At 52.5% G+C, this 12654-nt stretch overlaps 1 protein-coding gene across 1 annotated transcript; it reads right to left on the reverse strand.

Moving 5' to 3' along the window:
• Window positions 1–257: 257 nt before the first annotated feature.
• TAFA3 (TAFA chemokine like family member 3) lies at window positions 258–8226 on the reverse strand. Its single transcript, XM_049616562.1, is given in 7 exon segments — window positions 258–3770; window positions 3773–3792; window positions 4899–5038; window positions 5041–5096; window positions 5911–6060; window positions 6742–6857; window positions 8175–8226. Coding segments are annotated over 6 exon segments (639 nt in total). The 5' UTR covers window position 6857; window positions 8175–8226; the 3' UTR covers window positions 258–3612.
• Between the last annotated feature and the right edge of the window lie 4428 nt (window positions 8227–12654).

Below are 12654 nucleotides of genomic sequence, written 5' to 3' on the forward strand. Positions count from 1 at the left end.
AGTGGCACCGGAAAGGGTTAAAGGAGACACAAGCACAGCCTCCAAGAAATCCCAAACCCAGAAATACACAACCCAGAGTTGTCATTTTCCAGATTGCAGGCACGTACTGAGAAAGATTCAATTAAAACACTAGGGCTGGGATTGGCAAAAGTTTTCTATAAAGGGTCCGACAGTAAATATTTTAGGCCTTCTGGGACATATGGTCTCTTTGCAATGTCTCAGTTCTGCTGTCCTAGCAGGAAAGTAGTCATAGACAAAACAAACAAGTGAGAGCAGTGATGTTCCAATGAAATTTTATTTGCAAAAGGAGTCAGTGGGCCAAATTCAGCCCACGGGCCTTAGTTTTGCAGTCTCCCACACTAGAATCTAAAGAAGCCAGAAGTCATCAAGACTGGCTTCACAGGTATTCCAAAGGTTGATAGGGCCTTCACACTATGTCCTCCAAAAAGGACAAAAATCAACTATTTTGGGTGTGGCATCAGTTTTCTTCTATTACGTGCTGTGCCTTGATATTTTGATGTTCGTCTGAATGAGTTATCCCAGTCCCTCCTTTTTGTCTTTACTTCTCTCTTTCTGTGTATATTTCTCTAAAGGCTTCCCATTCTTCATTCTGTCCCCTTGCACTCACAGGGTTTGGAGACTTTAGAATAAGACCCCTTCACATCCATCCTTGCTACAATCCTGGCTTCTTTTCAGGTTCCTCATCTGTACTGGAGTACAGAGGCATGTAAAGAACACTTGTCTGGATCACTGGGTAGGACATACTGTGTGACTTTGAGCCAATCACCTAACCTCTCTGAGCCTCCCTTTCCAAATCTGTCAAATGGAAAAGTTGCCTCATTGATCTCTAAAATTCCTTCTAGCTCTAAGCTTATGATTTTAGGAAGCTTCAGCCTCAACCTGAGGCAACTGTCTGGGACCATTAATTATGATGTCACTCTCAGACCTTAATGAGACTGCCAGGAGGTCACAGAAATTAGCCACATGATCTCTGGTAGTCAGCAACCTTCCTAAGGCCTCACAGCTGAGGAAGTGAGGATACCAGATAATGTGAGAGAATCTGGAGAGTCCAGCCCACCGACAAATGACTCCAGGACCCCTATGCTCCAGGAAAATTAGTTTGCATTCCTAAACTGCCTTTGAAGTTGCTACAAAACGTGCACTAATATTGACTTAGTTGGAAACATGACCCTAGGGAGCTACTGTTGGAAGTGGGAGGCTTTCTTTTCTCCACCACACCCTCTTGTGTTGTGTGGAGCTCCCCTGGCTGTGTAAGGGACACCCCTCAAAGCCCACCAAATAAATATATGAGTAGGTCTTGAGGAAATGGAGGCAAATTCCAGCATATGCCAAAGGAAAGAGGCTTTTTCTGTAAGCAGAGATGAGGGACATCAGGGAGGGTCAGGGAACCAGGACCTTGGGTGAGGCGGGAGCAGGTGGAAGTTGGCAGTGGAGGTGGGGGCAGTGGGGGAATTTAACACAAAATCACCCCCCATTCTCTTGGTTCATAGTCCAGTCGTTTGTGGATGCAGCAGATGGGCAGGGGGCTGGCGCCCTCCCTCTGCCTCCTGGACACAGTCTCAAGGGATGGGGAGGGAGTGGAGAAGCCCTCCTGGTCTCCAGGAGAGCAGGCTCTTATTGTCTGACTCTGCTAAAGCTGCCTCATTTGTAGCCTAAATAATTCACTCACCAATCTCTCAAGGAACATTAGAAGAAAAACAAAACCCAACTCAGCCCTCATGCTCAGGTTCCCACTGCAGGCAAGGCAGGCCAGGAGGCTGGCAGGCAATCCCAAGCTGCAGAGATGGCCTGCCTTCAAAGTTTCATCGGATAGGCACCCTTCCAAAAATGGCCTGGGGTCTGGTTTTGGACAGCTTTTTGAGCTAAGAATGGTTTTTACATTTTTTAAAGGCTTTTTAAAAAGACAAAACAAAACAAAAAAAACAGCAGCAAAGAAAAATAGGTCAGAGACTTCCAGTGGCCTGCAAAGCCTAAAATAATTGCTATCTGGCCCTTTCCAGAAGACTTGCCAGTTCCTTAATCCATTCCCTGGTCTTGAAGGAAGTGATGACAACCTCTGACCTATTCCTTCACTTACCCCACTCCCTGACACCACTAGGTGCAGAGATTCAAAGTTGGCAGAGTTCTGATATTTACAGTCTAGTGAGAAGCTGGCATCATTTCCCACTCCATTACCAAAAGCAGAACTAAATACAAACACGAAGATAAACCCTCGAGTAGGGTGAACAGTCTTGGTTTGGCTGCTTGGGGAAGAAGGGAAAGAAGCAGGGAGAGGCTGAGATTCAGCCTCAACCCATCCTCTGGGGGGGAGAATTCAACATTGGTCTCTGCTGACACCCCTCCCCTCGAGCTCCACTCCCTTCCACACACGCCCTGTGATCCTGGTGATCCCAGCTGATCTCAGCTCATCTTCACAGTCACTGAGCCTGTAATTCTTTTACTGATGAGATATCCAACTAGCCCGTATCTCTGAGTCTCTGAAGCCTGCGTGTCATTCTGACTCTGACAAACCTCAATCCTGGACAGAGTCTCCATCCAGCCCTGCAAGGGCTCCTCTACTGCCCAGCAGGGCCTTTGAAGGGAGAGGACTGTGACCTCTGGACTCCACCCAGAGCCTCTCCTGAAGCCAGAGCCTCTGGGAGTTACATACAAGCCTAAGCATTCAGGGAGGGATGTGTCAGCCTAGACAATAGGGCTGCCAGCTCAGAGTGTCTCAGGTGTAACTGGGCCAAGTGACCTCTGGGCTATCATGGGGGCTGTTAGTAATTTTGGAGGCTGAAGGCAGAGTGGAGATCCGGTGGTCCCACATCCTAGCATCTAGGTATTCTGGATTACTTCAAATAACAAGGACCTGTTCTGGCGTCTCCCAAGAAAAATGGTGCTGCTCTCCTGCCAGTCCTTTGCAGGCTCCTGTTCCTGCAAACATGGAAGGCCCAGGTTGGAGTCCCACATCCGGGCTAAGTGAAAGGTCTGAGAGATTTGGGAGCCCAAATTGGGAGATCTTGACCAATTCATCTTAGTCTCGGGGACTCGGCTTCCTCATCTGTTGAAATAAGCAAACAAACAAAAACCTGAGGTGCTTGGATGGTGGTAATTTTAAGGTCCTGTCCGTCCCATACCCAATGAATAGCCCAAACCAGGCCACACCTCTGCAGAAGCTTTGCTGGAAAGTTGACTGGCTTCATCTCAGCTTTCCTTCCCCAAGTCAACCCGGTCCCATGCAAATGAGATACAGCTGGTCTCTCATCAAGGGGAGGGGGTTTCCCCTCAGCATGTTGGCAGCTTGCTGGGTGTTCAGACCCATGTGAGGGAGGGAAGTGGAGGGGGGTGGATGTGACCTCTTGTCTTCATGCCTTGTGGTGAGGAGGTGGCTGAAGGGCTGTGGGAGTCTCACCCTCGCACCCCCAACAGGCCCACAGCATGTGACCCGGAAGCCGCACACAGTGTCTTAACCTAAATTAGCTCAATTGTCTTTCACAACTCTCCAATTTGACTGGACATCCCTCAAGGGCAGGGACGGTATCTTGACCTTCTTCTGGGTCCCCCAGGAGAACCCAGCACAACACTAGGTATGTGGCCGGAGATCCGTCCTTATCGGCTGAGCAACTCAGTTGAAATGTCCCTGGAAAAAGTGATCTTGCACTTGGCACAGGGCGTGTGTCCAGGTAAGTGAATCTCCATGTTTGCTGGCTGATAACGATACCATTCTTCAGTCCAGGGCTCAGTCAAGCTGTCTTGTCCAGGCCGTGACCCCAGGAGCTATCTTGTGACCTAGAGAGCGGGTGATGGGGGAAGGTTAGAGAAGGGAATGCCCAAGACTCCCCAGGAGATGTAGGTCATATAAAGGTCATTGCTGTTGATCCCTTCTCCCTAAAGCAGTGCAGGCTGGGAGAGCATGGCTGGCGTGGCCCACACAAACATAAATCAAGCACCCCTCACCACTGCTTGCTTCGGAGTAGCTAACCAAACTGCAAACACCGCAATCTATAGGCTATAAACCCAAACCTATAAAACAGTGACAAATGTCACGAGCTCTCTGGCGGGTCTCGCCGTCTTCCGGTCTTGACTATACTCAGGATGGCGTCTCCCTTGCCTGCTTGCAGACAGGATGCTCTGCTTTACATCTAGTCACACTTTTTCTTGCCGTAACTCCTCCTGTTCTGTGTCCTACGAATATGTTGCTCTCTTCAGAACCCTGAAGGCCACCTTCTCCTCTCTGTTTACATGTCTGCTTGTCTGCTGTGTGTGGTGGTGGGAAGGGAAGGCAGAAGGCAGGCTTCTGGCTTGCCCCAAGTGTCACTGATCTGCACAAATGCTGATGGCAGAGCCATGCAACTGATTAGTTATGACACACATGGAATTGCTAATGAGTTTGATAACATTTTAATTACCCCTTGTTCTTCGGGGCAGGCAGCAAACCATGAAAGTAATAATCCTCTTGGGTGCTGTTGCAGTAAGATGAGAGGAGGACAGGTGTGAGCTGCAGGGAGTTAATCCCGGGGGTGGGGTAGGTCTGCAGCAGGGCTGGGTGGGCAGAGATTCCCCTCAGAATTATCTGAACAATTTCCTAATTCTCTACTTCGTTCTTAAGGACCTGCATTTTCTGGGAGTCAGACTCACTCTGGGAAGAAGAGGAAACAAAGGCATATGGAGCATTAGGGATTTGCCCAGGACACATAAGATTTCAAATCCAGAGGCCCTAACTCCAGTCCCTGGAGTCGACACAGTCCAGGGGACTGACCAGGGATGTGCCCACATGTTTCACGGATCTCCCCTTGGGATGCCGACAGCCTAGACTCCCAGGCTCCTGTGCCCCCGGTTCCAGCCCACGTGAAAGGGGAAGCGTAGGGTGGGGTGAAGTGGCCGTCGCTGGGTACCTTGGTGGTTTTGACTTTGTGTCCGCTGCTGCAGCTCCATCCCGACAGGTCCGGGAGCACTTTACACTCCTCCCCCGGCAGGCAGGGCTCCATCTGACACCACCACTTCTGCAGGACGATGGAGGCTGTGGGAGCAGGAGGCAGTGAGGGCAGCTCTAAGCTGTCCTGGAGTACAGCGTGCAGTCAAGGGTGGGGAGTCTGTGCGGAATGAAGTGCAAGTTTGCACACCGCTGGCTGTGAGCCCTGCCTTCCCCTGTCTTTCCCCTACTCCGGGCTGCTCAGAAAGGCAGTACCCAGGCTGAGGCTGGGGCACACAACCGTATCAAAGTCAATCCCACTGACCCCTACGTGTCGCCAAGACAGCATGGGGCGAAGGCAGGGGAAGTTCTCCAAGGAACCCTTCAGTTGAGTCACCACGGCATTAGCAGAGAGGCACGGTCTTCAACATACCCACTTGGTGTATGTGAGCAAGTGTGAAAGGGCTCCACAGACCAGGAGTGCAAAGCAGGCGTGCATGTGAGCACAAGTGGGCACGTTTACAACATGGTCACGTGAGTGTGAGCATACGAGCATGGGTGCAATCATGGGGGGGAGGGGTGAGTGAAACATCTGTGTCCATGTGAGGGGAAGGTCAAGGCCACAGGAGAATGGGCAGGGGTGTGTGTGTGTGTGTGTGTGTGTGTGTGTGTGTGTGTGTGTAAGAGACCTCGGAGGCGCAGGAGGAGAGGTCAAGGTCTGGGGGAGTTAAGTGTGAGTCTGGCAGGATATGTGAGAGGATTCATGTGACAGAATGCGTCTGCGTAGCGCCTGGCAGTGAATGTGGATGAGAGGGAGGGACGATGTGGGGATGGTCCGTCTGCCCTCCTCCCCCCAGAGGTACCCAGCATTTGAGACTGATTGCCAAAGCCCTGGGATGGTATGAAACCATATCCCGAGCAGATGGTGTGGCCTAGACAGACCTCCTCATCTCTGTGATCGGGCCCTCCCCGCCGGGTCCCGGCCTCTCACTCACCGTCCACGCAGGAGGGCTTTGCCCGTGTGGTGCCGGCCACCTGGCCGGGAAAGCAAGAGCATTTGACAGTCTGGGAGCGCTCCTCGATGCGGTTCCGGTTGCAGCAGCGATGAGCGGCAATCACCTCGCAGGTGCCCTGCTTCACAAGGACTGAAGTGGCCAGACAAGATGAGGTGCCCAGCCCAGGCCTGCAACCCTGCTCCCCTCCCACCTGCCCTGCACATCCTCCAGGCCCTCCTCCCCGCCGAGGGGAGGGGTGTTCAGAGATTTCCAACTGCAGGGGAGGAGGAAACACAGGAAATCCTCCTGCTGCTTCAGTGTTCCTATCCTTCCTTCTTCCCCAGTCAGGCCACACTCAGCCCTCTTTGGCAGAGCCTGGCCCTTGGGTGGAAGAGAGGTAGGATTCCCCACCAGCCCCCACTTCCTCTGGTTTTGTCCGGTTGAGGGCAAGGGCCCCGGGGGCTTACAATGCGTGGAGAGGATCGTGGAGAGGATCATCCGCTTACACAGGCTTTAGCCATCCCAGAAGGAAAACCACAGAATTAGGCCAGGAGGCAAGACTTAAGTCTCCACCCCAGGGCCTCTCTCCCTGCAGAACACCTTCTGGCCTGGAAGGAAAGGTGAGCAAGGGGTTTGCCCACACCTTCTCTGGGCTGGGATAGCAGAGGGTGGGGTGGATATTCCTGGGCGAAAACCAGAGAAGGAGTCAGAGCCCCTAGAATCTGCACCCTCAGCCTCGGAGATCTGCCTGTGTGGAATAGGGTGGGGTGGTGTCCAGCTCTCCAGGCATCCTGAGAAACCCTGTCCCAGGCTCTGCCACCTCCCCCAAACCTGTGGGAGTTGGCGGCTGCAAGGAAGCTGAGGCAAGGAGGGTCCACAGCCAGGCCAGGTAAAGTGCCAGCAGCCAGGGGCCCGTGCTCCAGTTCTGAGAGGTCCTCTCACGCATCCTGCGGAGCGAAGCACACACCCTGCTCAACTCTGGGCAGGAGCTCCCCGCAGTCCAGCCCCAGCACCTCCGTGCCACGTGCTCTGGGAGGCACAGAGGTGGGCAGGACATGCACACCTTGTCCCCAGGCAACTCCCGGCCTGGCACAAACCATACAAAGTGGTGAGCTCTACAGTAGGGAAAGGGAGCAGGGAGACTGTCCTGCTGGGAAAAGCACGGACAGCTTTGTGGGGGAGATAACATTTAAGAGGGTGTTGAAGGATGAACCAGACATGGTCCCTTGGAGGGCTGTGACACAGAAGGAACCATACTGCTGACTCCCAGTTTTTGAGCCCTTGACCCAAGCACTTCACATACATGCTTTTGCAGCCTTCACAACTGTCCTACAAAGTAGGATTATTTGTACCTATTTGACAGATGAGCAAACTGATACTCGAAAGGCTGGACGCAACCTAAACAGCCATCAATAAAGCATGGGCTAAATACATTGTGGAGCATCTGTACAAATGCAGTTACATCCAGGCAGCTATAAAATAGACTGAGGAAATGCTTTAGGTACTGAGCCATGCAATGATCTCTAACGATAATCCACCATTAAGGGGAAAAAAGCAAAGTGCAGGATGGTGTGTATTAAATGCATAAAAGGGAAAGATTATATATGTTGCTTAAATATGCATAAGCTAGCCCTGGAAAATGTACCAACGAAACATAGTAACATTGATTGCCACCAAAAAGGAGAACTGGTTGGCTGAGAGATGGAGGTAGAAGGGAGACTTATCTATTGCTTTTTTATTTTTTCGGGTTTTGAACTGTGGGAATGTGGTAGCAATTCAATTTAAACAGATTCAAATTAAAAAAAAAAAAAAAGAAATGAAATGAAACTAGGGCTAATAGTTAATAGAAGTCAAATGACTGTCCAAGGCCAGGCAGCATGTTGGGTGGCAGAGGCCCAGAGTGCAGAAGCCTGCCCTATTCCTCCTGCACCACTTTGCTTCTCCTCTTCCCCCATCCTTGATGGGTCCCGCCTCCCATCTATCCCAGAGGAGGAACCGGAAATGGAGGGGATCCCAAGGAAGCAGAGGCATAGAGCAGCAGGGAGCTGCCCAGGCATAGAAGGAGCCTGGACCATCCTCTCTGCTGCACTGCTGGCCCCTTGGGACATTATTGGGGTCCCTCAGGTGTCAGCACCATCCTGGGAACACCAGAGGCCAAGCCAAATGCCAGAACTTTGGACAGAGTGCTTGATTTCTGTACCACCCCCCCCCCAACCCCCATCCCCACTTCAACTCTCTCCCATGTCAACTGTCTTCTCACTCACCTTTTTGGGGATCTTTCAGCTTCTGTCTGTTCATCCACTGGCCTCAGGCTCACTCTACTGAACAAGTAAGAAAGACTCTTTGGGGTCTGCAAGGGTTAGAAGGAGCCCATGGTCCTGTAGGGGTGAGGGAGGGCCCGGGTAAGGACAAGGGGTGGCACTGAAGTAGAGGCCAATTCTGATGCTTCCCCAAGGTGCAGGCAGGACACAGAGTCTCTCCTCTGCCTTAGGAATTTGCAGGGATCCTTGCAGACTGTGGGAACAGGTAGGGCAGCTAGCCTGAGCAACCTAAGGGTTCCTCTGCCCCATGGGGGGGATGGGGGTGGGGGTAAAGCGGGGTGGATGGTAGGGAGGGGTCTAGGAATCAAAGTTATCTCCGCTCTGGCCTTGGGGTGGGGGGGTGGGGGGAGCTGAAGGCCAGTGAAGGATTCCTGAGCAGGCTCTGACAGAATTCTGCTCCAAGAGACACCTGGAAAAGACCCCAAGGTCTTGAATCCTTTTGTCTCTACCCCCGACCCTCACTGCACCCCTGTCCTGGACTCACACAGAGCTGGCTCAGCTCTGCCACCCTCACCCTCATTTCCCTTCCAGAGGGCTAGAATGGGGTTCCTCTCAGTCTCTAGCCTCAGGGGCCCCAGCTCAACAGCTTCTCCATTTCTCCCTAAGGCCTCTCATCCCTCAGCCTCTGAGGGGAGGTGGAGCGGAGGCAGGTGGGAAGGTGGGGCCCAGAGAGGACTATGGGGACGGATGGAGGAAGTGGTGCCAATACCCCAGGATTGTGCTCCGCGGGCAAGAGCTTCCCAGAAGGTTTATCTCTTTTCTGAGTAGGTATCTCCTCTCCCCGTCGCCCTCAGGAACCTTCATTCCCATCATTACAAATCCAGCTTTGTCTTCTCTCAGGCAGTCCTCATCCCTTTTCTCTCTGAGCTGCCACACCCTCCAAGCCAACTCTCCCATGAGCCCTAAGACCCAAAAGATGGGCAGTGTGCATTTGGGCTGAGCTCTCTGGAATTCTATTCCCTCCTTCAGAGAGACGGTGGAGGGGGCGGGGAAGGGAAGCTTCTGAGATTTTCCTGGGCTTCCACTCTCCTGCCTCAGTTTGCCAGGCTGTTTTTCCCAAACCCAAGATGCAGGCTATGGGGAGGCTGAGTTAGCAGCCCGCATACCAGCGTGGAGTCGAGGATGTGGACCACAAGAGCCTTTAAGCTTGCACTGCCTTCTCCCGGCCTCCTCCAGCGCTCGCCCACTCCTCCAAATTCTGAGCCCCCACCCTCCGGATCTATCTGCCCCACGGCGGTGCCCACTTGCCTCTGAGTCCGGCACCAAGACTCCGAAAGGCGGACTTCGGGCCGGAGCGGCCGGCTTGGGTGCGTGTCGAGTCTGGAGCCCTGTGTCCCTCACCAAGTTGCGGCGTCCGGCAGGCGACGGGGCTCCGGCCAAACTGGCATCACGGTCGTGCCCGGCGCCGCTCCGCAAGGCTCAGGCGGGGTCCTTCCGAGGCTCCCGCCGGCAGGCCAGGGCGCGCGCAGCTGCCGCCGCCTCCCGGTCGCCGGGGGCCACCCCCGCTCCGCCAGCCCCTCTGCGGGCGCCACCGCCTCCTCTCGGACAGCTCCCGGCGGGCGAGCGGGCGGGCACAGGCGGGCGCAGCGGCCCCTGGCGGCCGACGGAAGAAGAGCGAGGAGGGCCCGGCAGGCCCCCGCCGCAGCAGTCCGGGTGAACATCTCCCCGGTGCAGGCCGGGTAAGCCAGAGAGGTCCCCGAAAACTCTCCTTCTTGTGGCTTCTGGGGGGGGGGGGCCGAGTATAAGGAGGGATTGCCAAGATCTCCAGGGGGGTTGAGTCTTGAAGATTCTAGAAGTGCACTATCCAGAATGATGGCCACTAACCACAAGTAGTTATTGAAATTTACATATGGAAGTGCCTGAGTGGCTCAGTCGGTTAAGCCTCCAACTCTTGATTTCCGCTTAGGTCACGATCTCACAGCTGAGTTCAAGCCCTGCATCTGGCTCTGTGCTGACAGCCTGAAGACTGCTTGGGATTCTCCCCCTCTGGTTCTGTCTGCCCTTTCCCTGCTCATGCTCTGTCTCTCTCACTCTCTCTCTCTCTCTCAAAATAAATAAACTTGAAAAACTAAAAAAAATAAATAAATTTACATATAAGTTGGGGCGCTTGGGTGGCTCAGGTGGTTAAGCATGGGACTTCTGCTCAGGTCATGACCTTACCGTTTGTGAGTTCCAGCCTGCATGGGGCTCCGTGCTGACAGTTCAGAGCCTGGAGCCTGCCTCGATCCTGTGTCTCCCTCTCTCTCTGCCCCTCCCCCACTGTCACTCTGTCTCTCAAAAATAAACATCAAAAAAATTTTTAATTTAAATTTACAGATAAACTAAATAAAATCTAAACATTGTTTCTTTTTTTAAATTTATTTATTTAGAGAGAGAGAGAGAGCGCGTGTGAATGGGTACCTGCGCATGAGTGGGGGAGGGGCAGAGAGAGAGGGAGAGAGAATCCCAAGTGGGCCCTGCACTGTAAGCCCAGAGCTCTATGCCGGTTAGAACTTACAAACCGTGAGATCTTGACCTGAGCACAAATCAAGAATCAGAGGCTTAACAGACTGAGCTACCCAGGTGCCCCTAAACACTTTATTTGCACTCACCACATTTCAAGTGCTCAATAGCTACATGAAACTAGGGACTACTGTACTGAAAAGATACAGAACATCCCCAGCATTGCACCAAATTCTATTAGACAATGCACTTCTAGATTGATATGTTAGCCCTCCACTGTGAAAATGTTAAAATCCATCTGGGAAGAGCAAATGATCTTTGCTCCACCCACCCCGTCACAATGGGAAAGTTCTAGCTGATGTCTAATCTAGAGGGTGTCCTTCCCTCTGTCCCCTTCCCACAACAGCAGACCCTTCTTCCCCAAAGAAACTGAGGCAGAGTGGAGCTGGAACCAGGTGGGAAGAGGCCGCAAGCCAGCGGGGCAGTACGGGGGGGTGGGGGCGGGCAGCCCAGAGCAGGAGGAATGGTGTGGTCAGGGGCAGGAAGGACTAGTGAGGTATGAGGTAGAGGCTGAGCAGGCAGGAGGGCTGATAATTGGTCTCTATGGTTGATGGCTGTGAACCCCAACTTGATAGCCAAACTTGAGCCGGTATGTTCATTATATAGGCTACAATATAATTGCAATTTCTAATTCTTTACAGGGTAAGATTTTAGATGTGAAAGGCTTAGACAAATGGAAGAAGGAAGTGGTCTGTGAATTTTTCTCTTAACAGGAGGAACACTCTTCTACTTTAAGAGGGCTTTGGGATTGGAGTAATGGGGTGGGGAGAGGTAAGAGGGGAAAAGCCTAGTTCTGAACTCTGAGCCACTGCACATGGCTTAGGATAAAGGGGCCTGTCTTGAGGATGCCCAGTTGCCCTCACTGGCTAGGGCCACACACATTCCTGGCAGGGCCAGGCACTGAGCAGTCTCAGCTCTCAGCAGAGAAAAATATCTCCCAAGTCTGCCTTCCTACCCCACCCACTTTTCCCTCTCACTTTCTGCTGCCTCAGGGATGAGTAGAAGTGATGACCTTCTTACCAGGTTCTGGGGCAGTCTGAGGAGGGAGGAGGTGTGATGATGCCAGGGATCAGAGGTAAGATGTTCAGAGACAGGAGAGCCTTAGGATTTAGTCGGGGGGTGGGGGGTGCTGCTCTGGAGCCCAAGAGTGCTGCTGACATCCCTGATGACCATCTGGTGCTAGAGCTAGGGGGTCTCTCTGTCCTGGCTCTGTGGCCTATTTGCAGCCACACCATGATGGGTGCTGTGAAGAGCAGGGATTAGGGAGCAGGGTGACACAGAGAAGTGGTAAGCAAACTGCCCCAGAAACACTGAATAATAAAAATAGACAGGATGTTATATTTTTCCATCAGTCTTTGCTTGTGCTGTTGTTTATGCCATTTATCTGACAGCTGGTTCCTGTTTTTCTCAAACAGGAGGGAAATACCCATAGCAGCACCATGCTGTTTACCCCCCTTTGCATTTGCCACTCTATGTGCCGTTGGGTCTGATTTTTCTTTTTTGTATGTGTGACTTCTACTTTTCTGGCTGCCTCTGCCCAGAGTGCAGGTATAATTACAGCAAATATAAAGACCTGAATGATCATTATGAGATTTTTATTTGGAAGCTGCCAGGAAAGCCACCCCTTCTGGGGGCTCACTTCAGCTCAGGAAGAGAGAGCCTTACCTTCAGGAAGCATTCCGCCCACAGAGCACAGAGATGGCATCCCAACCACAGACTTGGTGCCAGTGATTCCTGAGGGCTACTCCTGTCTTGCATTAGGGCCACAAGGGCCTTGTCCTCATTTGGACAGTGCATGGGGTAGGAGGTTCTCTGGAGGTCTACTGATTAATTCCCTGAAACCAGGTTTGGGAACAGGGCTCTTTGAACATCAAGTTAGTGCCACCTTTTCCTTTCAGATAGGTGCTTAGCCTGGCCTCTG

Source organism: Panthera uncia (genome assembly GCF_023721935.1).
Source record: "Panthera uncia isolate 11264 chromosome C1 unlocalized genomic scaffold, Puncia_PCG_1.0 HiC_scaffold_4, whole genome shotgun sequence".
In the NCBI taxonomy this organism is placed as follows: Eukaryota; Metazoa; Chordata; class Mammalia; order Carnivora; family Felidae; genus Panthera; species Panthera uncia.